This window comes from Micromys minutus, assembly GCF_963924665.1.
Source record: "Micromys minutus genome assembly, chromosome: 7".
Lineage (NCBI taxonomy): Eukaryota > Metazoa > Chordata > Mammalia > Rodentia > Muridae > Micromys > Micromys minutus.
Genome location: NC_137976.1, coordinates 4,506,710 through 4,534,461, shown reverse-complemented (window position 1 = coordinate 4,534,461; position 27,752 = coordinate 4,506,710). Strand labels below are relative to the sequence as shown.

Genomic DNA, 27,752 nt, shown 5'->3' with positions numbered 1-27,752 from the left:
CCAGTGAACCCTCGTCCGAACACCTGGCTTCCCTTGCTGTGGAGATGCCCGTCCCTCTACTTGGTCCAGTCACTTCACCTCCCTGTGGCCGGATCCCTCAGCTGCCACATTAGCATGCCGTGTGCCTAGCTGTGGTGATGGTGATATGAAGTCAGTGTAATAAACTCCCGGAGAAGCACCTAGCACATGGTGATGCCAGGAAGTCCCTGTGCGCTGAGGACCCCTACCCCGGTCAGCGTTGACTGTCAACTAGACACAAGCTAAAATTATCTGTGTGTCTGTGAGGGACTGTCTCTGTTGTTGGCTAGTGTAGGAGGGCATCCTGGGTCCCTGTTGTGGAATGCTCCACGCATAGCTTCCATCTTAGTCAGAATAGACGTTGACCATCTCTGACCCTCAACAAGATGGCTGCTGGCACCCACAGACCTTCCCTTCAGGAGGCTCACTGGGGTTCATCTGAGATTCTCCTCACTCAGTCTGTACCCTCCCAGCAGTACTCAACCCAGCTCTCAGGAGGTGCTGACTATATACAATGTGGGGTGGGGGGACTCATCCATGCAGTCTCGGGGAAATCCTCATCCATTCGTGGGTGGGACTCTTTAACTGTGCAGCCATTGAGGTATACCAACAATCCTGGAAGGAATCTCTCTCATCCTGTAGATGACTCTGATAAACTCACTAGTTCACCAAGATAGATTTGTTACCCTCGTCTGTCCCTGGAGCCCTATCTGGGGTGAGCAGGTGTCACACAGAAGGAACTTGAGCCACTTAACCCACAGCCTGGCTTCACAGAGGCAACTCTATGCCCCACCCCTGTCAAGGCATCGCCGTTAATTCCCGGCTGCCAGCCAGTATTTGACTTTCCACATAAGATTAAACATTCGGATTCGTAAAAGCCCAGGACTGCGGACTCCCGGCAGCAAGAGCTTACTGGTCTCAAGCTGAAAGTGCCCAGCTTGCCGAGATTTACATACAGTCCTGAAGAGCTCACATCAGTAAGAGGGGCAGAATCTGGCTTTCTTGCACTGCTGACATACGGCATAGGTAAGTTTTATTATATATACATATCTTTAAAGGAATTACATATATAACATTTTTTCCTATTTCAGAAAACTAGAAAGATTTTTTTTTCTGGGCATGTCTCGTTCACGCCTACCTGCCTTCTCCCTACCCACCACATTCCTTCCCAAGGTTTCTTAGATCCTTCCTTAAGTAAATGCCTTCAGATGAAAATGTTGAAAGCACTTTTTTAAAATGAAGGAGTCATGCTAAATGTAGGTAATCATATCTTTTTTTTTTCAATTCTTGACATAAAAATCAAAGGCTTTGCTGCCTGTTGTAGGCTCAGATAAGGGCAGTGGTCCATCATATTTTGAGCAAAGAAAACTTTTGTCAAACTCATGTGACTTTCCTTGTACAATCCAGAGCGACCTTGTCAGGTCACATCAGACACCTGTGGTAGGAAGAGTGGGAACCAGGAGAAAGGTGGCCGGGAGACAGCGTAGCGGGCGGAATCGAGTGTGGTCTCCACCTTTTGTCATTTATGCCCTTGAGGGGAAGGAGGAGGAAACCAGACAGGAGGAGGAAACACTGGAGTGTGTAGCCTCCAGTCGGACAGACTGAGTCCTGGGCACTGGCCTGGGTCACTTGCTCCTAGCCTGGGGAGCCCTGATCTCAGACAATCGGAGCTGAGCATTTTAGGCTGTCGTCAAACCACCCGGCAGAGAGCAAGCTGGCTTATGCCGCAGGAGCCGAGCCCGTCCTGGGGATGACCCTGAGGGAAAGACCCACTGAGTGGAAATACAGTTCTCATCAGTGGAAAGGCGTGATGTTGGCCAGTTAGATCTACAAAGATGGCGGGTTCATACAGCTCAATGAACGCGGGTTCTCTGGGTATTCCAAAAGCACAGTGCCTCAAATGGGATTCGCAGGGGGAAAGAGCAAGTACCAAACATGGCTGGCTGTGAGGTCACTGCTTCTTCTAGGGGTCAAAATCTCAATCAACCCCTTCATCGCTTTTAAAAGTAATGTGTTACTTTACTCTTTACACTTTGCAGACTTTTGATTTTTTTTTTTTACTTTGTGTTTTCTAGTTTGTGTGTATGTGCTTGTGCATGTGTGGTGTGACTGCAAGCCCAGACAGAACACAGTGCGTATGGACAGGTCACCGGGCAGTCTCCGGTCAGTCCTCACCTTCCACTCCATTAAAACACGGTCTCAGGTCAGCTGCTGCGTTCACCAGGCACACACAATTAGCACATTAGCGTCCCAGGATCCTCCTGTATCTACCTCCCATCCCTCCTCAGGGACACAGGGATTACACATGCTGGTGACACCCATCCAGACCCAGGCCCTCAGGTCTGCCCCTCAGCATTCTGCCCACTGAGCCTTCATCTCCCCCGCCCTTACTCTTCCTTTGGAAACTGGCATACAAAGGGTGATGTTTTCCTGCATTTCTAGCTTTGGTTAGTCCTCCCTTACAGCTCCTTCTCTTGTCTTCCTGAGCACTTTTCACCTCAATATTCCCTTTCTTCTCATTGTGCTCCCTGCTTAGCATTCGGACATGTTTTAAACATAGTCTCTATCCGTAAAATTTCTTTCTCACAGTGCCTTGAATTCTTCTGTGGCCATGAAACACTAGACTTGCCAGCCAAGCCACATCCCATGCCTCGGTACACAATCGGTGAGCCCCTCAGACTTCCTCAGCCCGGGCAGAGGGCAGTTCTCAGGTATTTACTTAATCCCCGTGGGCCCTTTCAAGCCTATGATTAAATTTGAACAGAAAAGTCCTCGTGATCTGCTTAGCAGTGAAGAGCTGAGCAAACAACGGGTACTGTGGGCCACTCAGCCCCCAGTGTGTCTACACCAGGAAGCAGACCTGAGTGGCTCCAGTGGGGTGGGTTGCTGGAGTCTCTCCTGAAGATAGCTGTGGACGGTGGGGAGCCAGAGGGGTCCCCTGAAAGTGAACTCAGAGCTTCCTATATGCATACATAGACTTCATGGAGAAAAATAATTTTGTCTAGGCTCCTTCAAAGCAAACACCATTATTTAAACAACAATGCACACCTCTGTCACACGTCTTAGAAAATGTGCTTGGTGTGTACCTGGGACGAGTCTCATCTGTTTGCTAACTTTCTCGTCAGCCTGCCAGGCTCTGAGTGGCAGGGAGGAAAGAGATCTTAGAGACCTCTGAAGAACAGAAGTTAAAAGGTCAGATGAGGGGCAGGAACTATGGCTCAGAGTTGTGCTTACAGAGAACCAGAATTCAGTTCCCAGAACACACATGGTGGCTCACAAATATCTATAACTCCAGTTCCGGGGGCTATAACACCTTCTTCTGGCCTTCCGAGGCACCTTTCATGCACATGATATGTATAACACATGCAGACAAAACACCCACACACATGAACTTTAAATAAACATGTCCTTTTTTTAAAGTCAGATGTAAAATATATGTGGGGAACAGGATTCTCAATGAGGGCAACGGGAGGCTGTGCTTTATGGGAGAATTTCCGGGCACGTATGGGCCGTCTTCTTCAGATGAGGATGCCTGACAGCCTGGCCACAAAGGAGAGGATTGCCACGTGTTCAGGGCAGCTCATGTGCTGGGACCGGAAGAACCCAGGGAGTGCGGCAGGACAGGGCATAATAGTGAATGTAGTAGGGCAAGACTGGAATGTTCTCAGACAAGAAATAGCTGGGAGGAAAAGAAGTAGGCATGACTGACTGGATGCACATGAGCTGAGTCCCTCATATTATACTGCACATAAGCCATATCCCTCATTTTATACTGCACATAAGCCATATCCCTCATATTATACTGCACATAAGCCATATCCCTCATGTTATACTGCACATAAGCCATATCCCTCATTTTATACTGCACATAAGCCATGTCCCTCATTTTATACTGCACATAAGCCATGTCCCTCATTTTATACTGCACATAAGCCATGTCCCTCATTTTATACTGCACATAAGCCATATCCCTCATTTTATACTGCACATAAGACATATCCCTCATTTTATACTGCACATAAGACATATCCCTCATTTTATACTGCACATAAGACATATCCCTCATTTTATAAGGTACAAGTACAGGAGTGGATCAGGTGGGAATTCAGAGCAGGCCAGGTAAATCTTGTTAAGGAATTAGTAGGTTATTTTAAGAAGAGGAGGAAGGTCCTGTGATGTGAGGTGAGGTGTTATAGCCCGTCTTCCCCTCGTATAGAGAGGATGTCCTTGTGCAGGGGGAGAAGGGCACTCACACCCTAAAGAGATGTTTCCAGGAGGACCACACAGTCTTTCAGAGAGATGGTGGTGGCTGTGCAGAGGCCCTAGAAATGAAAATGAGAGACAGATTTCACTGTGAAGAAAACTCTGCTTTTTTTTTTGTATTACTATCTAAAACATTCTTTTCTGATGTGTGTGTGTGTGTGTGTGTATGTGTGTGTGAGTTTGTCTACCAGCTACAAACAACCTTTTGACATTGTGACATTGTGACATTGTGATAAATTTCATCAACAAAGTTCACACACACCAGAATTATGTAATAAAGTAGTTACAAAGAAATATCTCATAAATTGCAACAAATGTACACACATATGTACCATACAGCACACACCACATACACACACTACATACACATACCACATATGCACTCATTACACACACACACCACATACACACCAAACATACTCACTTAGACCACACACACACACACACACACACACACACACACACACACACACGGTACCTCATAATTTCTTAGTGTTTTAAGTAGCTTTTTGCTTTGAGGCTGCAAATGGCTATCTTGGGCCACATTTGGGCACATCTGATAAGTCTAAGACATAGGACATATTTTTAAAAAATCTATCTTCGCAATTTTTTTCCTCATTGCTGCATGTAACTCCCTGCAGTTTCTAAAAGCAAAGTGCCACTGCTTCTTTGCATAGCAAACATGCTGGGCGCATGCCATGAACTGAACGCATGTACACACATGAATGCATTTGCAAGTGGCTGAGAGGTCACCTATGTTTTTCAGCACAAGCAAATGCAAGATGAAAAGAATTCAACATTCAAGAAAAACACCAAGAAAAGCAAAAACATATGGTTACATAAGCATCTGTATAAATGTACACATGTCCATTGACTTCCTTCTAGTTTTTCTCCATTTTAATTTGTGAATATATATTATGTATAAATCCCTTTAAGTGGCGTTGTGTCTTCTATTACATTTTATTGTAACAGTGCACTAAAAAGTGAATAAAAATGACTGTTTTTGATTTTAAAACTACCTAATTTTGAATTCAATCCATCGCTAGCCTGGCTTAGAAATTGTGTTCTCTCCACTTGCTCTCACCTCCCTACCTCCCTGGAGATAGCCCAATGGAGGAAGAGCCTTAACCTTGCTAAACTCTATTCTCTAATTACAGCAAGGGGGGAACATGACCACAGTAGCCAATTTGACACAGACACTGGAGGATGTCTTCAGAAAGGTTTTTATCACTTACATGGACAGCTGGAGGAGGAACACAACAGCCGAGGAGCAGGCCCTCCAGGCCAGAGTGGACGCGGAGAACTTCTACTACGTCATCCTGTACCTCATGGTGATGATCGGCATGTTCTCATTCATCGTGGTGGCCATCCTGGTGAGCACGGTGAAGTCGAAGCGGCGGGAACACTCCCAGGACCCGTACCACCAGTACATCGTGGAGGATTGGCAGGAAAAGTACAGAAGTCAGATCTTGCATCTGGAAGACTCCAAGGTCACCATTCATGAGAACATGGGGGCGACTGGGCTCACAGTGTCACCCTGATAAAGGACGAGGGGCTGTCTGTCTAGGACGGGTTGCTTCTGCTGTCTCCAGGGCCCCACTTGTCCTTGCTCAGAAGAAAGTTAATTCCTCTGTGCAGCCTGGCTGGTAGTTGACACAGGTTTCTATCTCGGTGGTTTAGGTGAGCCTGTCGGGGTGATACTTCATGCTGAGGATCTTTCTTTTTACTTGGTATGCAGTGTAAATGTCATTTAAATCGATTTCAATCATGAGAACAGAGGCAAACATGAAAGAACTGGGCTAGGCAGGAGCAGTGGGAATAGAAAGAGTTATAAATCTTTCAACCTTCTTTCTCATGAGATGTTAGTTTGGATGTAGCAAATTCAATTTATGAGTAGGCCAAACATGTTCAGAAACTGGGGGTTTGAATCTGTCTCGGGCTTGCTGAACTGATAGAGAACATTTACTTACCGAAGGTGATCAGTGGACAGAAGTGTGGGGTTAGTTTGCATTCACAGCTTTCCTGGTGTTTAATTGATTTGGAGTCTGGACAGAGCAAACACTGGAAGGACAAATAATCCATGCCAGAAGCATCAGATTTTCAAGAGCCCCCAGTGCAACCAAACACATTTTTAACTTTTTACAGAAACTTAAACTTTTAAAGCTCTCTGGCTTGAAAAAGTGGGGCTCTTCTTCCTAAACATCATACTTACTCTTTACTTGATTTTAGATACTATTCATAGCTTATTTTCACACATATTTGACAAGATAGGTGTAGATTTATGTTAAGTTGATACATGGTTGGACAGTAAAGAGATAGGCGGAAAAAGGTCAGGAGCAGAAGTAAAGGCAGGAGGCAGAAGGAGAGGGGGAGAGAAATCAAGATGGGGCTCAAGAAAGATGAGCTGGATTCAGGTGGACTTAATTGGCGTTAGGTAGATATGAATATCTTAAGGGATTCTATAGGTCTTTTATCTCATATAGAAGGACAGTTTGTATCTTTGTCCATTGGATATAATCTTATTGTGTAAAGGGTTTGTGGATTGAAATTTTAATATATAAACCTATATGAAAAGCTATTGGGGTTTGGAGTCATGTTTGTGCAGGGCAGTGGAGGAAAGAAAACTCAGGGGCCGTCGTATCCACCCAGGGCATAAACAGCAGGGGCTGTGGAGTGAACCACACCTGAGTTCGTAGAGGAGGCCTGGAGTGCCAAGTGGTGTGGGGACTGAATATGTGTGCTTGGCTCCACCCTGGAGCGGCGTCCACAGAGTGAGACTTTGGGGGCCGATTGAAGGTTAAGCCTTCCTTTTAATATTTACTGCAAGAGATGGAAGTTACAGAACACCCTGCTACGTGTTTGCAGCAAGCTAGACATGGCTACTTAATCCTTTGCACCGCAGCGAAGGTGCTGGAGAGATGTTGGTCAAAGGCTACAGATTTTAATGGGACTGGGGATGCAGACCCATAACCCAACACTCAGGAGACTGAGGTGGGAAGGGCTAGCTGAGGTGCCATTCCAGATCCATTGCATTGCAAGGTCAATAAAGGTGTCTTTTGTTCTTGAAAACTGATTCCTGAGAGGATAATAAGTTTCCTTACCACAAAACAGTAACTACATGAGATGATACATTAGTCATTCCACAATGTGTATATGCTTCAAATGTGTGCAATACAATGTAGCCTGTCCTTAAAAGAAATAAAATGAATACTTTGCACAAAGAATACTTAGCATCATCATGCCAGAGCTGAAGGGCACCTTGGAGGTCACCCTGTACCACTTCACCTATTGATGAGAAGACTGCAATCTATCAAGATTAGATGTTTTCCTCACTAATTCAACTTTATGACCTTTATCTACTTGGGTTACTGCCCCTGGGACCTGGGGGTTAGAGGAGAGGGAGCTCATGGGGGTTGGGGATGGAGCATGGGGAGGAGGAGAAGCTAACACATGGCGTGGGGGGAGTCAGCTATGCACTCAAACGTGACAACTCTTAACAGAGCTCAACAGGAAGTGGCAGGTGTGGAACAGAGACATGAGAATGCAGACAGAATAGCTGCAGGTAGGACGTCCAGGCAAGTGAGAGACATGTTGGTTCATAGCATCGAGTGCTCCAGACTCAGCCACTGTGAATGGGCCTTCCAGCTTCAGACGACAAAGACAAGATTCAAAGGAGACCATTTCTGTTCCCAGAAGACAGTGCCTGACTGGATGATTGTAAGGGTTATTCTGAGTCCATGGTTCTGGAGGCTGGGAAGACCAGGAGCATAGGTACCAGCATCTGAGGTACCTGGTGAAGATATCATACGGCTTTGATATTTGCACAAAGAGGATAACCAGATACCAGACACAACCTTATTAAGGCAATGTGTGCCCTGGAAGGCAGTGCAGCCCAGTGAGGGCAAAGCTCCCTCCACAAAGGCCATGCCTTCCTCTCCTCTCAAGTTCTACTGTGAGTTTGGGTGGCCACACACCATAAAGCCAACTACCATGTTTGTCTCTTTACAGGAGATAAAACACCTGCTTCCTACATGTTTGCATTTATGCTACCAGAGGAACTAAACGGTGTTAGATAAGTCATTCGTGTGCCAAGAGCAGGTGTGCTGTGAGTGGCTTCCTTCCTCAGACCAGAAGCCTGACATTCTGTTGCACACGGACACGGCCAACCTACATGACCCAGACTTGGGATCTTAGCCTGCAGCTGTCTCCAGCCAGGTTTTTTACCCTGGTAATGACTTCTTTTTTTATCAAGCCAAGGTTCCTGAGCCTCCTTCCTGGCTAGGTCCCAACCTTGGCCAGTAAATATTGTATACTCTTGGTACAAATTATTTCATTGACCTTCATGTCCTAAGAGACTCGAACAAACATTAATATACTTTTTTCTAACAGCTTCAAGTTCTTATTCAGCCCCTTTAAAGTACCTGCCTGAGAAAGATGAACCTCGGCCAGGGGAACAGACTGACAATCCAGCCGAAGTAGTCAGACATGCTACTGAACCCTCTCTTATTGCAGAGAGATAGCTTGCAATTACAAACCATTTCTCTTTTCCTTTGAGAAACAATTCTTCTTCCATCTTAAAAAAATAGTCTGTTAGAAATGCAAACACTGAGACCCTGCAAGAATAATTCTTCTAGCATCTAGAAATATCTCTTTAAAATGCAAACATTTTTAAGACTCCTGGGCATGCCCTTACAGGTCTAAGTCATATATGGGGGCGGGCTTGTTTCTTCCTCAGAACACAACACAAAACACAACCTTCTTCCCAGTGTTTGTAAATTTACCAAAGTCTGGCAGGAGTTGGCCTAAACCTCTGAAAAAAAATAAATTGTGTTTCTCTTTTGTCATTTGTGAAATGCTATGATTATAGGGTGCCCTTTATAGGCCTCGTAGAATTGAATTGTAAGCCAAGCACTCATCATTTGGCTTATGTGTTACTCAGGAAAACATATTGGTGGTTAAATCCAGGCTTTCATTAAGCATACTTTATCATCGTCCCTGGAAAGTATATTTATAACATGAAGATTAATCAGTCAACTTTATTTAGGAGGAACAGGAGAAATGTGACATCTTTATATGGTAGTTAATATGGTCAACTTCACGGGACCTAGTCCCAGATAACAGACAAGCCTGTGGGAATGTCTGTGAGAAATTATACAGACGGGGTTAAATGAGATAGAAAAACATACTCTAAATGGTCATCACCATTCCTGGGCTAGGATCCTGGATATTGGAGAGGGCCAACCAAGTGTAAAGCTCTACTCTCTCTTCCTGGCTGTGGACTCCACTCAGCTAGCCTAGAGAAGCCCTTACTTCCCCGAGATGCTCTGTCAAGTATTTTGTTGTAATAACAAAATTAACAGCAGGTAACTAACATGCCGGGCTGGCGTCCAGTTGTTGATTCATTGACCTCCACCTCACCCTCCAGTATCAACTTCAACCAAAGTGAGGCTTTCCAAATGAAAATGGGAAGTCAATCAGCTGTTTTTTTCTATTCACGTCCCCTTTAGAGTCGTTCTGCTTAGCCTGCTGGTTCCACGCGCCTGAGTAATACTTCAGTTTTAAAGTGCGGATTCGAAGTTATCTCAAAAGGAACAGGTGTTAGGGGCTGATCTGACCAAAGTCTCAACCTATGGTGAGCCCCATGTCTGGCACGTACTGGACTAAACCTCTGGGGGTGGGGGGAGCCCATTCTTTCTTTTTCCGTTTCATCATTTATGAAATATTATAATTATAGCGTGTCCTTTATAGGCCTTGTAGAATTAAATTAAAAGATAGTCTCAAAATGATATTATCTTGTTGGCACAGCCAGGTCTGTGAAACCCTCTGCACGCTAACATTTTCTACTTCATCTCCACAGAGGCATGATGGGATCTGAAGCTAGATTTTGTGGGTTCAAGTATTCACCCTACTATTAGTGTCAGCACCGGGCATCAGCTCTCTCCTCCACAAAAGAGGGAGTTGAGGTGGAGCTCGGTGACAACTTTCCTTCCTTTCCTGCTCTGTCTGCGTCTCCCAGCGCAACTAGCCATCAGCGCCTGCGCTTAGAGCGATACGCTCCTTGACCCCGGCGCGTCTGCGGGCACCCTGGAGCCACTGCGCCTGCGTATCAAGCGGTGCCCTTCTGAATGGCGCTTCCGTGCAGAGCGGTGCATTTCGGGACATGTAGTTTTCACGACGGGATTGTGAGAGTCGTGGTTTGTGAGCACCAAGGGAGGAGGCCCCGCCGTCTTGAGTTGTAAGTGAGTGAGTCTTTGGGGGCGCTGGGGTTCCCTCGATCACCTTGCGTTCGTGCTTCACCCAGGATGACATTTGCTGGCTACAGCCACAGAGTGCATGAGAATCCTAATAGTCTGGTCGCCTTGTTTGGGGAACGCAGGGAGGGAGCGATAACTCTACCTTACACCTCTCCCCTTGGTGGAGCGAATGCGTGGGGGCGAGAACCTGGCTGGGCACTCCCGAGTATCCAGAGATAGCAAAGCCCTGTTTGATCCGGTGGTGCCCCAGATTGCCCAGGTGCCAGAGTTGCTCCAATGAGGCGTGCCGTTCCAGCTAGTAGGGAGGTGCACCATAACTCAGGGGCTGTCCAACGCTTTGAAATTTGGAGTCTGGCCACCCGGATAAGATGGGTCTTGAGTTCTTGAAAACCAAGGCCTGTGCTGAGCGGGCTAAGTGAGGTCCAGGAGTCATAGGCGACCTGAACCTACCGATACTTTAAATGGTTGGCTGGGGAACTGGGGTAGAGACTGGGAGTGAAACCCCACTTCAGACAGTTCAGTTCACACAAGCTACTCAGACGATGAGCTGAGCGGTTGGAGTGAGTATGATGAGACTGGTGCACCCTCGACTTTGTCAGCCCCGCCAGGGAGCGCTGGGGGCTCGTGAGCAGAATAATGTCCGTGTTGTTTTATTGGTGTAATCAAAGTGAGGGAATGCCTTCTTTGTTCCTAGAATAAAACCTGACAAGAGAACTTCGCAATAAAGATCAGAACTACTGGCAGTTTTGTTATCTAAGCCTTTTTGCTAGCGTTAAGGGTTAAGCCTGGATAGCTCCCTGCTTTTCTTTCTTTCCTTTCTTTCTTTCCTTTCGTTTTTTCTTTTTGACTGTAAAATGAACGTGAAATTTACTGACAAATGATAAGAAAAACTATTTAAGGGGATTTTCATTTTTATTTGGATTAGTATGCCCCACACCTGGTGATACCTCCCCCTTTTTTTATTCTTTAATTTTTTTTTTTTTTTTTTTTTTTTTTTTTTTAACGGTTCAGACTTTATCCTCCTCCCGGTCCACACTCTGTTCACATCCCATTACCCACCCCCATCTTTAAGAGGATGTCCATCCCCACTCCACCAGACCTCCCCACTCCCTGGGGCTTGAAGTCTCTTGAGAGTTAGGTGTATCTTCTCTGACTGAACCCCGACCTGGCAGTCCTCTGCAGTATATGTGTTGGGAGCCTCACATTAGCTGGTGTGTGCTGCCTGGTTGCTGGCTCAGTGAGAGATCTGGGGAGGGGGGTCCAGGTTAGTTGAGACTGCTGGTCTTCCTATGGGGTCACCCTCCTCCTCAGCTTCTAGCTTTTCCCTAATTCCACCACAGGGGTCACCAGCTTCTGCCAATTGGTGGAGCGTGCATCTGACGCTTTTCAGCTAATTGTTGGGGCTTTCGGAGGGCGGTCATGGTAGGCCCCTTTTTTTGTGAGCGCAGCATAGCCTCATTAATACTGTCAGGCCTTGAGGCCTCCCCTTGAGCTGGATCCCACTTTGGGCCTGTCCCTGGACCTGCTTTTCCTCAGGCTCCTGCATTTCCATCCCTGCAGTTCTTTCAGACAGGAACAATTCTGGGTCAGAGTTTTGACTGTAGGGTGACAACCCCATCCCTCACTTGATGCCCTGTCTTTCTACTGGAGGTGGGCTCTACAGTTCCCTCTCCCCACTGTAGGACATTTCATTCCTATCCCTGCGTTTCTTGTATTTTAATAGTCTCCAGCTGTCCTCACCTCTGCTGCCAGCTGCTGCTTGTTTCTGAATGGCTCCAGGAGCCCATATCAGAGCAGACAGCTCACTCCTGGTCGACCATCTTTGGTCTGGGTGGTTTGCTCTCTTTTACTCACCCCAGCCACTCCAGCCATTACAGACTTACCTTTGCTTTTAGTACTTCCTCCCCCCTCTTCTCTTTCTCCTTTAGCACAGTTCGGTGAATCTGAGATTGACCTTAAATCAGTCTTTCTCTGTAGCCTTGAATGACCTTGAACTTTGATCCCTTGACCTCCACCTCCTAAGTGCTAGGGTCACAGGTTTGCACCACCACGGCTGGTTTGTGAGTTTCTTGGGTTCGACCCAGAGCTTTGTGTTAGCACCCTGACTGAGCCACACCCGAAGCCCTCAGTTTCCCTCTTAGAGACCTTACCTTTAACCCTGTAGTTGTCAGTCATTTTGGCATTAGGGTCTGTGACAGAGAGAGCGGAGAGCTGTGAATTCCAGAGTGGGTGACTTACTCTTTGGACCCTGACATTTTAAGAGTGCTTTGTCTCAGGAGGCTTATGGCTTTCCCAGGTCACATGCCCAGCCCTTACTGCCACCTGGAGTAGAGTCCTGTCCTTCTCCTTGCTCGTATTCTTTGTCCCATGGCTGGCACTTTGTACTGACTATATCCTGCCCCATTGCTGTTTGTTATCTGGCAGGACCATTGGCAAAGGAAAGGCATTTTCAAGACAATGATGCTTTCTTGTGTTGCTCATGCTTCTTAGTGCTTACTGGGCAACTTCTGAAGGAGAATTTACTCATGGAGGAGGCTTTGAGAGGCCAAGGCCACATTGCTGCTAAATGTCATAGGTTTGCCAGACCTCCAGACCCCTGGTGTTTTCTTTCATTTATTTCCTCTTGTAAGCATCTTGGGTCCATTTGTTTTCCTTGACCTTGGGAGTCAATATCCTGTGTGTATCAATTCACATAGGTGATTGGTGGGAAACAGTTAAATCATCTACCAAATAATATGTATACAACTCAATTAAGAAAGAATTATAAGAATAGAACGGAAAAGAATATTCTGTTTTAATATACAGCATGGCTAATCCCTAAGATTACTAGACGTTCAAAGTATAAATCTCGGCAGCAGGTTGTAACATGCCAAGAACTCATTTTTCCAGTGTAGGTCGGACTCTGCTATTTAAAGGCAAACACTTGCAGTTAGTGGGCACCTTCAACCACCACTATCGCATTTAAATAAGGCTTTGAATTATACGCTACTTGGTTTATCTGACTTTGCACAAGTCAAAGACAAAACGTGGTTATCTTGTGCCAATAGCTAGTTGGTTTTCCAAGTTCTATAACCTTGAATAGACTGAGGTCTGAATTTCATGTATTAGATACCTTTATAACTGGACCTTGTTTCCTGCACCGTCTCCCATGAGTTTTACTTCAGGAAACCCATTCCATAAGGTGTATGAGATTTCCCGTTGCTTTTCTAATTCTAATCTGAAGTTTGTGTGAAGGAAGGTGGTTTCGAAGCTCTCCCTCTGTAACCAGGTGACTTGCTGAGGCTAAAGCTCCCAGACCTGGCTCACTGGATGTAAGGCAGGCAAGGGGAAAGGAAACCTGGAGTCTGCTTGATTTGAGCTACACATAGTCTTTCTCAGCCAAGCAAGCTGGGGCCTCCCCCACGCACACCTCCCTTTAAACAAAGGCTTATGGACACTCCAAACTATACCTCCTTAGGGACAACACTCAATAAGTCCTTTTGGTGACCAGACATATCCTGAAACTAGGGAACATGGCTAGATCCAACATACACTGGTTTTGGGTGCATGCCTAATAAGGCAAACTATGACCTTAAAATGAAAATTTTAGGGGAAAAAAAATCTCCATTTGCCCTCTTTTGGCTATGTGTAATTGGGAGCAGATAGAATTAAAATCAGATGCATTGTGGGAAAGGGTGTAAACTTATATAACCCGTATCAGTTAGAACCAAAGGAGCACCCCCCTGTTAGTGGTCAGATCCCACCCCCTCCTGAACCCCAAAAGGAAGCTGCAGGCTTGTCCAGTGCAGCTCAGTAGCCTGTTGGGCTTGTGTAGAGGATCTGGCCTATACCACGTCTGTGCTTCTGAACAAAATCCCTTGTCACTTTTAAAAACTTTTTGTTTAAATTTTTTAGAGTTGTTTATTTATAGGAGTACACTGTCACTGTCTTCAGACACGCCAGAAGAGGGCGCCAGATTCCATTACAGATGGTTGTGAGCCACCATGCGGTTGCTGGGAATTGAACTCAGGACCTCTGGAAGAACAACAGTCAGTGCTCTTAATCGCTGAAGCCATCTGTCCAGCCCCTTTGTCACTTTTTGATCTGTGTACACCTTCAGTTTCTTAAAAATACGGTGTGAAGAACCTGAGACACCATTTGGAACAGAGACCTCTGGTCCTAGGTGGGTTCAGATTCCGGTCACCAGAGGAACCTGGGCACGGTACCTATGCCTTATTTCTTCCCCCTTTAAAGTGAGGGGTAAAATGCAGAGTCGCTGGCTTGCCTCATCTGGGGATGCTAGCACAGAGTCAGGCTGTGGATAGCTTCTAGAAAGTCGACTGTCAGAAGCAGCAGCAGACCTGGTTGACAGTGGGGTGCAGAAGCTTCATCCACATCTCAGGTGTTCTGGCCGTGGAGGCAGGTGTCATGGCCGTGCAGGGCGCCTCTTCTCTGGCTGTCTCTCCCTAGCTCTAGGTCTCCTCTACTTTTTAGAAGGAGTTGTATGTACAAGTAAGCCGTTTTCTCAGGACAGTTTTTTTTTCCTTGCCATTTTTTCTTTCTTTCCAGATAGCTCCTTTTTTTTTTTTTTTTTTAAGTCAGGATGAGCACAGTTAATGCTCAGAAGGCCCTTCATCCCCAAACTAGCTTGTGTTCGTGAGTGTGGGCTTTAAGTGCAGGGAGTCAGATAGAAACAGCAGTGGGCAGGGAGCTGCCGAGAGCCACAAGGAACAGGGTCACCTTGTGCAGAACTCCTCAGCTTGCTCTCTGTTCACAGGCCTCTCTCTAGCAAAGATGTGGCTTCCTAATGTGCTCTACCCTGGAAGCTCTGCATTGACCTGTTTCTCTGTCTCTCTTTCCCCAGATCAGGACATCCAGCTCCTCGTACCCGACCTTCCAGCTGCCTCTCATGCTTGTGTGCCTGGGTTACACCAACTGGAAGTGAATCACAGCTGGCCCGCCATGAACTGGAAGGTGAGGATAATTTTCAAAAGTGTAGTCTGGTCTGGTTTGGTTTGGTTTTGCCTTTCCACATACGATATCTGTCACACTAGTGGAACACCTGAGCTCACGGGGTCTGGAAATTCCAGCCTTGCTGTGGACCTGTGGTGAGAGCTGACAGATGGCATTTGGTGGAGAAGAGAAGTAGGTAAGACCTCTCACTTCAGGACCCAATAAGCAAAGTGGAAGGACAGACCAGAGTCCCTTACACCTCTGCGGACCTAATTCCAGAACCTCCCATAAGGCCTCACTCTCTGAAGGCTCACTGCACTTCACGGTAGCACCACCAGGGGGCCAAGCCTTTAACACAAACCGTAGCATTCAAGATGGTAAGAGCAACGGGAGATGATACTCTGTATCAATAGAGTGATTTTTTTTTTTTTAATGAATTGAGTCTGTTCTCCAACAATCTCATATCCTTATAAGGCATCTGATGGGCCTCACTCCTGGTCCTCATCTTTTCCCACTGTGAACTTCCCCTCCTCCCCATTAGCCCCTACCCACACCCATGCCTTCTTCATTGTTGGGACTTACAGAGTCTAACCAGGGTTTCTGTGTTACCGTGGGTTTGGGACTGTTCAGTGGAGCCTGGTGGGAGTGGAGCTTTTTGAAAAATTAATAAAGTAGGCAAAAGATAATTTAATGTTTCAAACGTGTAAACTTGTGAATTTACATTTGTTCTTCAGACTGCTGGAGGGAGGCCGGGCCTTTCTTTGTGTATGCCTCCCCTGCCTTTAGACTGTCTCACTTTTCTGCAAAACCCAGGCCTCTAAAGCATTACTCGGCAGTTCTCGCTTTTGCTTCTTTGAAGTAGATGTAAGGGGTGAATGTCTGTGCCTCTGCTCTGTTCGCAGCCCTTCTGAGACAGGGATGATGGTATCTGGAGGTGGGGCCTCTGGCTGTGTGGCACTTTCATGAGTTGGACCAGAGCCTGTGGTGGCGTCTCAGGTGTGGGGACCAAAATCAGCCATTGCTTCCTAAATCTGCCCTTATCAGGGTGCTTTATCGCAGCGACAGAAAAGTCAGGAAAGCACTGAGTGTCCTTACAGAACAGACCCCAGAGAGCTGCCCAGCCCACTTTCTGCTGCATGAGGACACATGTCTGTCACATTTCCTAGAAGAAGCCCTTGTTAGCATCCGATGCCCTGCACTTGGTCTCAGACTGCAGCCTCCTCATGTCCTTTTATAACTTAGATGCACAAACCTGAGGTGAAGACAGTGGACTGAGAGCTTACAAAATGTCCAGTTTTCACGGTCCTCATTCATAATCTCATTCACTTGTTTTGCCAAGAGCGTGGGGTTTTTTTTTTGTTGTTGTTGTTTTTCTTAGCTACACTTGATTCCCTCAAATAATTCAACTCAGTTTTTATGGAAACCACCTTGTAAAAAGTGATAAATTACCCAGGGGAGCACCAAAGACAAGTTGAACTGGTTGGGAAATGAATGAATGAGATTCCTATGAAAAGTTAGATTTAGCTGTCGGAACCGAGGTTGGGGACAGTTGTAGCCTGTCATCTGTCTGCATGCCTACTGGCGCTGGGTAACAGCATCGGCAAAGGTAAGGGCAGGACTGAGAGCCTCATGGTCGCTGCAGGTTGGTTAAAAGAGCAGCTGATTAGCCAGGCTGGTGCACACCCACCATACCAGAGGGTGGGAGGCAGAGGATCGGGTAGAGATAGGACCAGGTAGAGATAGGTGGAGAGTTCAGGGCTATCCGTGACTACTCAGGGCGGCTGAAGTCAGGCTAGCCAGCCAGTGGAGCCGGAATCTCGAACTGAGCTCCATGTTCAGGGAAGAGTGGGAGAAAAACAATTCTTGGGCAGGCACAAGCAAGTGGACCAGCACACATAATGCACACAGTCACACACGCACGAACATGTGCGCACACCCATGCGTGCACATGAACACATACTAGAAACACACACCTGCACTCATCTGCACATGAACACATGCTCGCACACATGCACACACATGTGCAAACACGTGACCTCACACACTCACACAGTTGGTCTCACCTGCTCCAGCAGAAGCCATTTCCTCCCTACAAGTCTGCATATTTTGAGAGAGAGATGAAGCTTTATCCTTGGCCCTAAGTGTTTTCCCATGAACACAAAATTGTCCCAAGTCTGTATCCCTTTTCAGTGTGATTCTGAAAGCCCATTGTATTTCTTATTATGCAGCCTTTACTTACAATTATAAGGAGTGGACACATTCTATTCTTGATTCTAACTTTGTTACACCTTTCTAGCAAAGCAACTAAGACCATCTCTTAAAACTTTCTTCCTAAAATTTGGATCATGTTAGGAAGTCTATAGAATCATTAATTCATCTAAACAGCATTAATTCATGAAAGCTTATTTTTATGTTAATCTTCATGAAATCTGATCAGTAGTGGGGGCTAATGCGCAGAGATTATTATTCTAATTTAATAATGTCAGGAAAGGCATATCAGCTGCCAGAAGCAATCCTGAGATGAAGATCCTTTGGCATCTTGCCATCCAGCTCATCCGTAACAAAACCATGCAAAAATGGTGGGCCACCTCCAGAAAGGCCACCTGCTAGCCTTAGCCTGTCCTAGATGTCTGCTGACATCCTCCAAGCTAGGCTTAGTCCAGGAGTCTAGGCTCGGCTGGAAACATTGTAGGTGCTCTGTAACATCTGCAGAAGGAACCCGACTCCACATCACTGCTGTGTCTTTCTCCCTTGAGGCTCTCGAACACGTGCCCCTGCTGCTGTATATCCTGGCGGCAAAAACCCTGATCCTCTGCCTGGCCTTTGCGGGAGTGAAAATGTACCAAAGGAGAAGCCTGGAAGGAAAACTGCAAGCCGAGAAGAAGCAGCAGCGGGAGAAGAAAGAGAACTGAAGAGACGTTAGAGGTACTGGGCTTTGCAAACATCTGTCCAGAGGGCTGCAGTGCATCCTTGCTCTGCAAGAGAGCACATGGGCACTGCCACCAGGGTGCAAAGCCCCGCTGCTGACCGTCCTGTGCTTCGAGCCTGTTGTGCTTCTTAATCTGTGTACTAAGACATGCGTGCTTGGCAGAGGAGGAGATGGAGACACAGGTCAAATTAAGGAACCCTGTTATCTTCAGGATGATGTCTGACTCCCTGTTGGCAAATAATCCCTTCCCAGTCTGTTTACCATCTGGTCCAAGCTCACCTGCCCGCTTTTCCAGGTCTCTCTCTGTATTCCCTTGCCATTTCTGCACTGCAGAGACTTTTACACCCCTGCATTCCTGGCCAGCCCTTCCTGACAGCTCTTCCTCAGGCATGAGGCTTGAGTATTGCTGTAGCTGGTGCCTCTCTGTGTGCGTGGGGTGGACTGGAGGGCTCTGGAGCATGCGTGGGGAAGTGAGGACTCAGGGTCCTGAGAGCTGTTCTTAAGGCCTTGCCGCAGACATACCTGTGTGTTTCCTTTCATGTGGGAATCTCATTCTTCACATGTGAAGCAAAACTCTGAGCCTCCCTTAGTATCAGGATTCAAATATGGTGACCAAGGATTCTAGATTCTAGATTCTGGTTCCAAAATCCAGCTGAAGATCAGAATTTTATACCTAGCTGTGTGGATTCCCCTGCATTGCTTAAGAGCACAGTTTCCCAAACTCCAGCCTCAGGAAAGGGGACTTCATCCACCATCCAGTCTGGGCAGTCAGTCCTTTGAAAATCCAACAGGTGATTCTTACATATCTACTCAGCTCCAGGTCGCTGTGGGAATAGCCGCTGGCCATGGCACTGCCCACCTAACGCTACACTTAGGTGTTCCCTCGGGCTGTTGAGTAAAGCAGGCTCCTTAGTGACAGTGAGACCGGGACAAGCCTTTGACTAAGCATATCAGGCCTCAGCCCTCCTGACAAGTCCCCAAGGTGACATCAGGCTAAAAGAACAGTGGAGAACAGATCGGGGACTGGACCACCCCACTCCCTCCCCAGCTGTGCCACCTCCAAAGTGTCTAAGAATGAGATCAGGTCCACTGCCCTATGGCACTCACCCAAGCCAGCTGGTCCTCAGAGAGTAGAGACTTTGCAGGCAGAAGAACTTAACCACCATGGAATCTTGCCTTTCAAAAACTGTCTCATTAATGGAAAGCCAGAACTAACCAGGGGGTGCTTAGCCTCGGTGCTAGTTGGAGGAGAGGAGGTGATTAGCAGTTTAAAGTGCCGAGGGCAGACGGCAGAGTTGAAGTGTTGGTTGGGTTTACCTTGCAGAGTCATGGTTCCTGTCAGCTGAGAGGAGGGCAGGAAGACCACGAGTGAGCTCATCAGTGCCCTTGATGTCCACGTTTTCACTGAGCCCGGGCCACAGTGTGGATGTGCACACTGCCACATAAAAGTGACCCGGGAGCTAGCCCGTGTCTCAGGCTAGCAGCCTGTCCAGAGCCTGCGCTAAAGAAAGGAACCCTTGGTGTCCAAATGCACTGCTTAGGAGATATGGCTGAGTGGCCTCCCCTGGAGTCTCAAAGTGCAAGCACAGTTGGTGCCCAGCGTGCAAAGCACCATGCTGTTCTACGCAGCCTGCCTCACTGCTGTGGTCTTCCTTCCTTCCTTTCTAGATTTTTCTCTTTAAATGTCAGCTTGGGTGGACTCCAGCAGAGAAGGGAGAAGACATCACCGAAGAGGACATACTTCTGGCCTAGACCTCTAACTTGAATGATTAGCAGTGTGAATTTTTATATGTTTTTAGAAGAACCAGTATTTTGTTTACTGAAATAAAATACATTATTCTTAAAAAGGCTGTCTTCATTCTTCTCTCCCTCCCTCCTTCCCTTCCTCCCTTCCTCCCTCCCTTTTCCCTCTTTCCTTTTCCCTCCCCCCCCCCTCGCTCCTTCCTCTCTACCTCCTCTCCCCACCACAGAACACATTATGAGAGGAATTTTTTCAGTCCTCCTTTTCTCTGCTACATTCTGGTTGTGGAGTTATGATAGCATTTTCGTGCATGCCCATGTCAGTGGTGACGCTGCTGTAGGAGGACAGTCCCCAGCAATGGGAGCATCAGTAGAAGCCTCAGCCAGCATGTCCCCACTTGCCACCATGCTTCTTCCTGTGTGGCTTGTTTCCATGGTGACTGTGCACACCATCGAGGAAGCTGTGTGTCTATGACAGAGCCAAGAGGGACCCTATGCTGGGCTGGGAGGGTCTCTGTGGGGAGCGTGAGAGCCACGGAGTATCATAGTAGCTCAGTCTAGAAAGAGCTGCTTTGTTAGAGGCACGGCGGCTCACATCTGTAATCTTAGGAGGCTGAATAGGGGGACTGCCAGTAGTTAGAGCCAGCCTGTGCTACTAGTGACTTCTTAACCATTCGATGCTTTCCCATCTGAGAGGAAACAACCGTGAGCTCCTCCTCTCAGCACCTGAGACCAAGATGCTTAGAGACTTAATCCTCTAAACACATGGACAGAGGGTAAGGAGGAGGGAACCAGACCTGGTGCTGAGAAGTGCTGGGTCCTACTTCAGATGGCCACTTGGAAAGTTCTCAGGAGTGTGTAGCATGTCTGATACTCTTGCTCATTGGATAGAACATGAACAGTAAGGAAACTGCACATATTAAATTTTTACTATGATTGCTGGATGGTCCTAACCATTGTGTGGGAACTAGGGGAGGATTCACACAGCAACAGAGATCCAAATACAGAATGACCCTCAGCTCACAGAGGGGGGCAGATGTCAAAACAGAAGGCTGTGTCCCCTGAGACTCCCCATTCTGCAGGAAGGGTGCTCCAGCCTTCGCCTGGGAGCTAACCACTTCCTCTCTGGTAACCCTGGGGCTATCCTGGGGCATAGATGAGCTGAGTCCAAGGCTTTGGATCTTGTAGCTCAGCCTAGATGGAGCTTATACCTGCCCCTGGACCATAGGCAACTCTCCTGCCTCAGTTAATCCCTAGTGCAGCCTCCTGCCGGTGGCCCCACCCCTTCTCAAACCTCTGTCTGCTACTCTGCAGTTAGGACAGAGCCAGTTAGGACATGCCCGACCTCAGATGCAGGGCCCTGGACACCACCTCCTCCCACCACCATCCACATTCCTCCTGTATTCTAGACAGAGCCACTGACCTTACTAGGGAGCCCAAGTCGGCCTGGCCTACAGGTGTCTATGTGAAGCACAGCCTCCTGGGCCGTGAGAGTTACAGCTCACCCCTTGGCTTTGCAGAACTCATGGCTGTCTCCTTGGATCACTCTGTGGATGACCCAGAGGCAGTGCCTTCCTGAGAATAGGATGGAGTAGTCTTCCTTTACTGTGCAAATGCACTCTTCTGCCACTAGAGGGAGATGATCAGTCACCCTTTGGTGCCACTGGTCTTAATGCAGTGTGGAAGGAGTAATAGCTGTGCAGGAAAAAAAAAAAAAAAAAAAAAAACCCAACAACTTCACCCATGGGAGAAGTGTAAAACACTTGTGTGGTTGTACATCTGGGTCGGGCAGAGCCAAAGGGCAAAGATTCTGTTCACATAGAACGTCCCATGCTTTCTTCATGCTAGGACGAATTAAGTGCCTTACAGGGTTTGCTTGGGCCCAGGTACAACCCAGGTACATCATGGTTGGACAGCACTGGTGGCAGAAGCTCGTCCAAATGGCAGCACCAGCAAGGGAGGAAGGACTGGAGGCAGGGCAGGGTGTATCCCTCAAAGTATTCCCCACGGTGATATCACCCCCCTGCTTCCCATAACTTTCCAGAACAGTGCCACAGCTATATCACATCACATGGTGGGTATCCTCAGATAACAAAAAGGCAGTGACTGTAGTTTAACTGAGGACATCTGCTTTGACCTCAGCCTTGAGCTCTCAGTAAGGACTGGGCATATGTGATAGTCTAGGCACACATGACTCCATGTTAAGGCCTTCAACCCGTTGTCCTGATGAGGTATTTGGGGGAAGCAAAGCCGCTTTACCCCAGGTTTCCTCACTAACAAGATTCCAGCAGGGACCACTGGTTTCCAAGCTCTGTGTGCCCTGTGACTTTCTGCTGAAGTGTCTGTGTGGCACAAAGCCTCGACCCATACTTGTGCTAGTGCCACACAACCAAACTGCTCACCGGTGGCCCTGCGAGGGCACTGGTTATAGTGAACTTTCTTTGGCTTTTCTCGTCATTACCCAAAGCTTCAATATGGAGAGTCACTCCGTCTGGCTCATCCTGGCCATCCAATACCCAAATGCTATGTCGTCGCTTTGTTTATCCCTCCTTGCACACTCACAATGCTTTATAGGGTGTCGGGCCTTCACTCGATTTTGTGATGAAATGCACTCTCCTTGCGGTGCGTAGTTGATACAGGCCTGTCTGCTGGGTGGTACACACACTGATAGAACAAACGAGAGAAGGAAGCAAGCCAAGCATGGTGGTTGAGAGCACAGGCTCGTGGGAGACAGGAGAGTGTGAGTTGGCACAACTGCGAACAGCGTTTGAGCCTCAGCTCTGGGCACTGCAGCAGCCCACACAGATGCTTTGCACCCAGGTTTCCACGTCTGTAGATGCAGATACAGTTATTTCTACACTGCAGCTGTCGTGAGGATGAGGTTAATCCACGCGTGCAATTAAACAAGTAACTGGATCATTTAGACATATGCATAACCAGCGGCCAGAGAGCTGGCTTCAGAGTCCAAGATCCTTATCCTGCAGCCCCATAGGGACCACTCACGGGGAGTGGCACTGTGAGGAGGTGTGGCCTTCTTGGAGTGGGTGTGGCTTTGTTGGAGGAAGTGAGTCACTAGGGGTGGGCCTTGAGTTTTAGAAGCCCAAGCCAGGTCCAGTGTCTCTCTCTTCCTGCTGCCTGTGGGTGCAGATTTAGAACTCTCAGCTACTCCCCTGCACCATGCCTGCCTGCGTGCTGCCACACTTCCTGCCATGATGACAACGGACTGAACCCCTGAACTGTAAGCCAGCCCCAGTGAAGTTATGAAGAATTATATAAGCTTTTGTTGTGAAGAATCACCATGGTCACAATGTCTTTTCACAGCAACAGAAACCCCAAGACGGTGATCAATACAATCAAAGGGCGAGCCACACTTAATACCCCCAAACTCAGGCGTGTCACACTGGGGTCTGCTGGAGAGACCAAGGAGCTCTTAATTACTATCATACGCATTGCTCTCAAGGGCTGTAGATCTCAAAGCACATGTGAGGTAGAGAAATGCCCACACAGATTGGCAAAGGGAACGTCTGTCCTTCAGGGGGCAGAGAAAAATATGTCACAGCTCCACAGTTGGTTGACCAGAGAGGCATTCTGGTCCTGACCCCCAGAGCCCATGGCTTCTCTTATAAGGAAGAGAGTCTTTGTACACATGGTTCAGTTAAGGATGTAGGGTGTAAAGATAATGGAGTATCTGAGGAGAGGAAGATGCTGAGGCTCCTGGCCTTCGGGGCAACTGCACCTCACCACCAGACAGGAGAACTGGAAACGCTGAGTGAGCTCAGACCCCGGAATCTCAGGGAGTTGAGGTCAGCAGGAGTTGAGCCACTCCATATCCACTCCTGTAACGCGTAACCATGCCGACGCTCTATTGAGAGGACCTGTGCTTCCCTATGCAGATAGAGCATCAGTAGTAACACCTCAAACTGAGCCAACAGGAAGCACCTACCCCTAAGTCCCACCCCACTCCTTAATGTTTGTAAAATCCCTGTCCACACGGAATAAAGCACACAGGCTATTTCACAGAGGATGTCTGAGACTGTTTTTACTGAGCTATATAACACTTGGGAAACATTCATTGCTGGACCTTGGGCCCACCTAGCTGCCCAGGCTCACACTACTGACCCTGTGGCACCTGCCACCGATGCCTTTGTTGCTGTCATTGCTGCCATAGCTGACCATCCACAGGAAGAGACCTGGGACCTCGGACACCCACCCTGCGCAGGCCGCCCAAACCTCCTCACTGCTAAGGCCTTTAACCCTTCTAGCATTCCCGGCTAGACCAGAGTCTCGTGGAACTTGTTCGTCGGGTTCTGCTTCTCATACAGCACATGACACTAGCCAAGAGCAAGAGGGCCATCAGAAACTGGAGGAAGCTTGTGGCCGTCTTCCCTGGAGCCCCCAGCAGTTCGGCCACGCTGCTTACAGCCTGATTCACATCCGTGAAAGTGATATCTGGCTCCCCATAGCCAGAACAGGAAAGAACGAATCACCGTCATCTGTTACAGCAGCCACTGGGAGCTCATACAGCACAGGGCAAGAGTTGGCTCTGCAACAGGTGAGCTCCGTAGGCCCAAGTGATTGGTGGTCTGGGGTGTGACATCCCCTTGTCTCCGAATTGAACAGACTGCTGAGCCCACTGCTTACTACCAAAGAGCATCAAAGCCCCAGGTGCCTCAGTTCATCCCACGGCCTCTTTCTGAACAGCACAGGAAGGTTCCAGAGAGGAGGAGGACAAGGTTGAAATATGAAGCATTCTGCATTTGGCAGCAGCCTAGCTTTGCAACTTTGTCCACAGTTAAATGGGTTGGGAGCTGGTGGACATCTTCATAAGCTAGTTTTTAATAGGCTTGTCCTTAGAGCTATTTTTTTTTTCCAGGTTCAGCAAAACTGAAGAGTAAGCAGAGTTCTCGTGCCCTTTCTGCTCCTGCCTCGTGGCTGTCCACATTGTCCCATGCAGGTCACTATTTTATGCACCCCACAGTAACTACTTCTGTTGTGAAGTTATTGCTTGAACACACGTAAGGGGAAAGGAGCTTTGCGGCAGGTTCCACAGGGCTCAGGCTTTTCCTGTACCAGACATGCAAGCACAGCTCCTTCTGGCCTGGGCTTGAGCAGGGTTCATACCAACTGCAAACTGCTCAGCTCAGAGGCCCGACATAAACGCCTCGGCAGCCTCAGACCCTCCTGAAGGGATTATTGCAGGTTGGATATGTTCCATAGCTCCCCCCTTTACCTAAGACCCCTTGAACTTTTGATGTCTCCATGACTCCCTTTAGTGACCCACCCATTTGCCTTGGAATATGGCCACTGCCTCACGGAGGAATAGCACTGTTTCAGCCACTGTGTGCACACGTCTCTTGCTCATGGTAGGTGGATCCTTGTGGATTATTTAGTCTCAAGTTTCTTGCCTTAGTATCTTATTCAGAGTGTTTATTATTTTTTAATAGCTATGCACTTTGTTCTCTTTTTTTTCTAGACCTAAGTTCTGACCACACATCCTTTAACCTTTGCCAGCACTTCCCACTGGGCTAGTCTCTCCCAACCTCCCATAAACATGGTCCGAGAGGTCACCAACACGAGATGAGCATTGAGACCCCGTGCTTAGTAACAAACTTTAATGGAGCCTCTATCAACCACAGGACTTTTCTGGTGAACCTTAGGAGCCTCCCAGCTGAGGCAGTAATCCCTCGAGGTCACTCCTGGAGTGTTTTGGCGACGGTGAGTCAGAATCAGACTCCACAGTTAGCAGCAAAGACTGTTCAGTTCAGTGCTTTGTGAGAGAGGTACCCTTAAGAAAACTTCCCAAGATAATAGTTCTCCCACCTCCGCACCTTGTTGGTCAGGGTCTTCCACTTGGTCAGGTTCACCTTTTCAATCCCTTTGCTAATTAAGTCACCAAAGAGTATATATCGGTAAGTGTAGACGTTGTCAACAGACTGCAGACAAAACTCTTTCCTGTTGTTTATGATAAACCATTTTACAGAAGACCAGGCTGAGTCTAAGGGGTTCAGATAAGTGTAGGGGGGAGGCAGAGAGAGCAGTTCGTGGCCGTAGGACTTGGCCACTCCTGGGGAGCACACGATGTTTGTTAAATTAATGCTTGTTGGAGCATAGGCCTGGACCACGCCCTCCTTGCTTGTCTTTAGCTTCATCTCATCTTGCTGCCTTCTCCCTTTGACTACAATGACACACTTGCCATAGGCTCGCTTCACAATGTCACAGAACTCAGAGAATAGGCTTTCTCCCTGCTTGGTGCACAGGTCATCTCTCAGGAACGTGCGGTATTTCCAAGGCGCCCACCCTTGACTGCCTCCAGCATGTAGAACACACCAGGATGGTGTGCGAATGTAATAGTTATCACTAAAGTCTTCCCCAGTGACAAGAGTTTCTGGGATATCAGTCTCCCCAAAATACACGGTCTTGTATCCGTTAAGTTGGAGCGATCTCAGAGCTCTGAGATACTGAAGGCACTGTCTCCTCTTGGTGCTGTCAAACTGACTTCTGATGATGATGTTTTTCAGAAGACAGTTTGTAAAGCGAGCCATGGGGCTCCCCTGAGTGGTTCACATTTCCCCATCTGGGGAGTTCTGGAGTGGGGAGAAGGATGACCTCACAAAGGACTGTTCCAGTGTCCTAGCTGCCCGTCAGACGCAGAACACCATGAGGCAAGTGCTCCAAACGCTTAACCACAGAAAATGACACCTAACGTCACTCCTGGAATAGACATTTCTGTGGTGGTCAAGTTTCTGGCTCCTTTTCATTTGCATTATCGAGATGGATATTCTATCCATCCATTTATTTCAAAGGTATTTACAGTGTACCTTCTGTGGATCAGACATTGTGCAGTGTGCCAGAAGATATTCATGACATGTTTGGGAAGGCCTGGAGTGTGAGTCTGTGTGCGTGTGTGAACTGTGCCACGTGCCTGCCTACTTTTACAGTCAACGGTTGTTTCTCCAGGTGGCTGAAGGGAAATCTGATGTGGCTGCATGCCTGTCCCTCATAGGGTCTGCCATTAACTGAGCTGATTCAGTACATTATCTGAAAAACATTTGACTTGCTAGAATTTTTTGAGACAATATCTTGCTCTGTAACCTGGAATGGCCCAGTATTTGGTCCAGGCTGAGCTTTTACTCTTAGTAATCCCCCTGGCTAAGCCATTTAAGTCCTGGGATTACAGACAGGCACCACACTGAGCAGGACTTTAGTTTTGTATTTGGAGAAAATACCAGTTTGCTTCACTTTCTCTCTGCCTTCTTACTTTAACTTTCTTTGTATCTTTTTTCCTTTAATCAAAGCTAAAGGTGGTTCACAAGTGCCTGAGTGGATCTTCCGAATAACAGTGTAGCCAAAATGACTTGTCTGACCCTTTGCTTTTCTGTCAAAGGAATGGGACCCCCTCCCTCCCACACACACACCTACCAGATCTACCAGGGTTTCCCTGGGACTCAGGCTAACCCAGGCTGTCACCATAGCCAAGTGCACATGAAGCGTGCGGCTACCAGATGTCCTCACAGAGAGGCCATGAGCAGCAGCCTCCAGTTTGTGTCTTGTGGCCATTTTTTCTGGAGACATTTCTTTAGCAGTCTAAAACAGTTTCCAGATCAAATATGATAGAT

At 47.6% G+C, this 27,752-nt stretch overlaps 3 protein-coding genes across 5 annotated transcripts; 2 read left to right on the top strand and 1 right to left on the bottom strand.

The window, feature by feature from the left end:
- Positions 1–5,450: 5,450 nt before the first annotated feature.
- KCNE2 (potassium voltage-gated channel subfamily E regulatory subunit 2) lies at positions 5,451–5,822 on the top strand (the record flags this gene model as incomplete). Its single annotated transcript, XM_080919001.1, has 1 exon — positions 5,451–5,822. One exon carries the CDS (start codon positions 5,451–5,453, stop codon positions 5,820–5,822), a length of 372 nt encoding a protein of 123 aa, XP_080775127.1.
- Positions 5,823–10,422: 4,600 nt separating this feature from the next.
- SMIM11 (small integral membrane protein 11) lies at positions 10,423–20,221 on the top strand. 3 transcript variants are annotated; one of them, XM_080919204.1, is made up of 4 exons: positions 10,423–10,516; positions 15,379–15,488; positions 18,224–18,392; positions 20,065–20,221. In XM_080919204.1, exons 2-3 carry the CDS (start codon positions 15,477–15,479, stop codon positions 18,377–18,379), a joined length of 168 nt encoding a protein of 55 aa, XP_080775330.1. In that variant the 5' UTR covers positions 10,423–10,516; positions 15,379–15,476; the 3' UTR covers positions 18,380–18,392; positions 20,065–20,221. The 3 variants fall into 3 exon arrangements, with proteins under 3 accessions (XP_080775330.1, XP_080775331.1, XP_080775332.1); XM_080919205.1 differs by lacking the exon at positions 20,065–20,221 and adding an exon at positions 19,721–20,051; XM_080919206.1 differs by having other exon boundaries at positions 10,454–10,520.
- Positions 20,222–25,922: 5,701 nt separating this feature from the next.
- On the bottom strand, positions 25,923–26,678 carry LOC308422702 (uncharacterized protein C21orf140 homolog; the record flags this gene model as incomplete). The annotated part of the gene is made up of 1 exon (XM_080919358.1): positions 25,923–26,678. The coding sequence occupies one exon, from the start codon at positions 26,676–26,678 to the stop codon at positions 25,923–25,925; it is 756 nt and encodes a 251-aa protein (XP_080775484.1).
- Between the last annotated feature and the right edge of the window lie 1,074 nt (positions 26,679–27,752).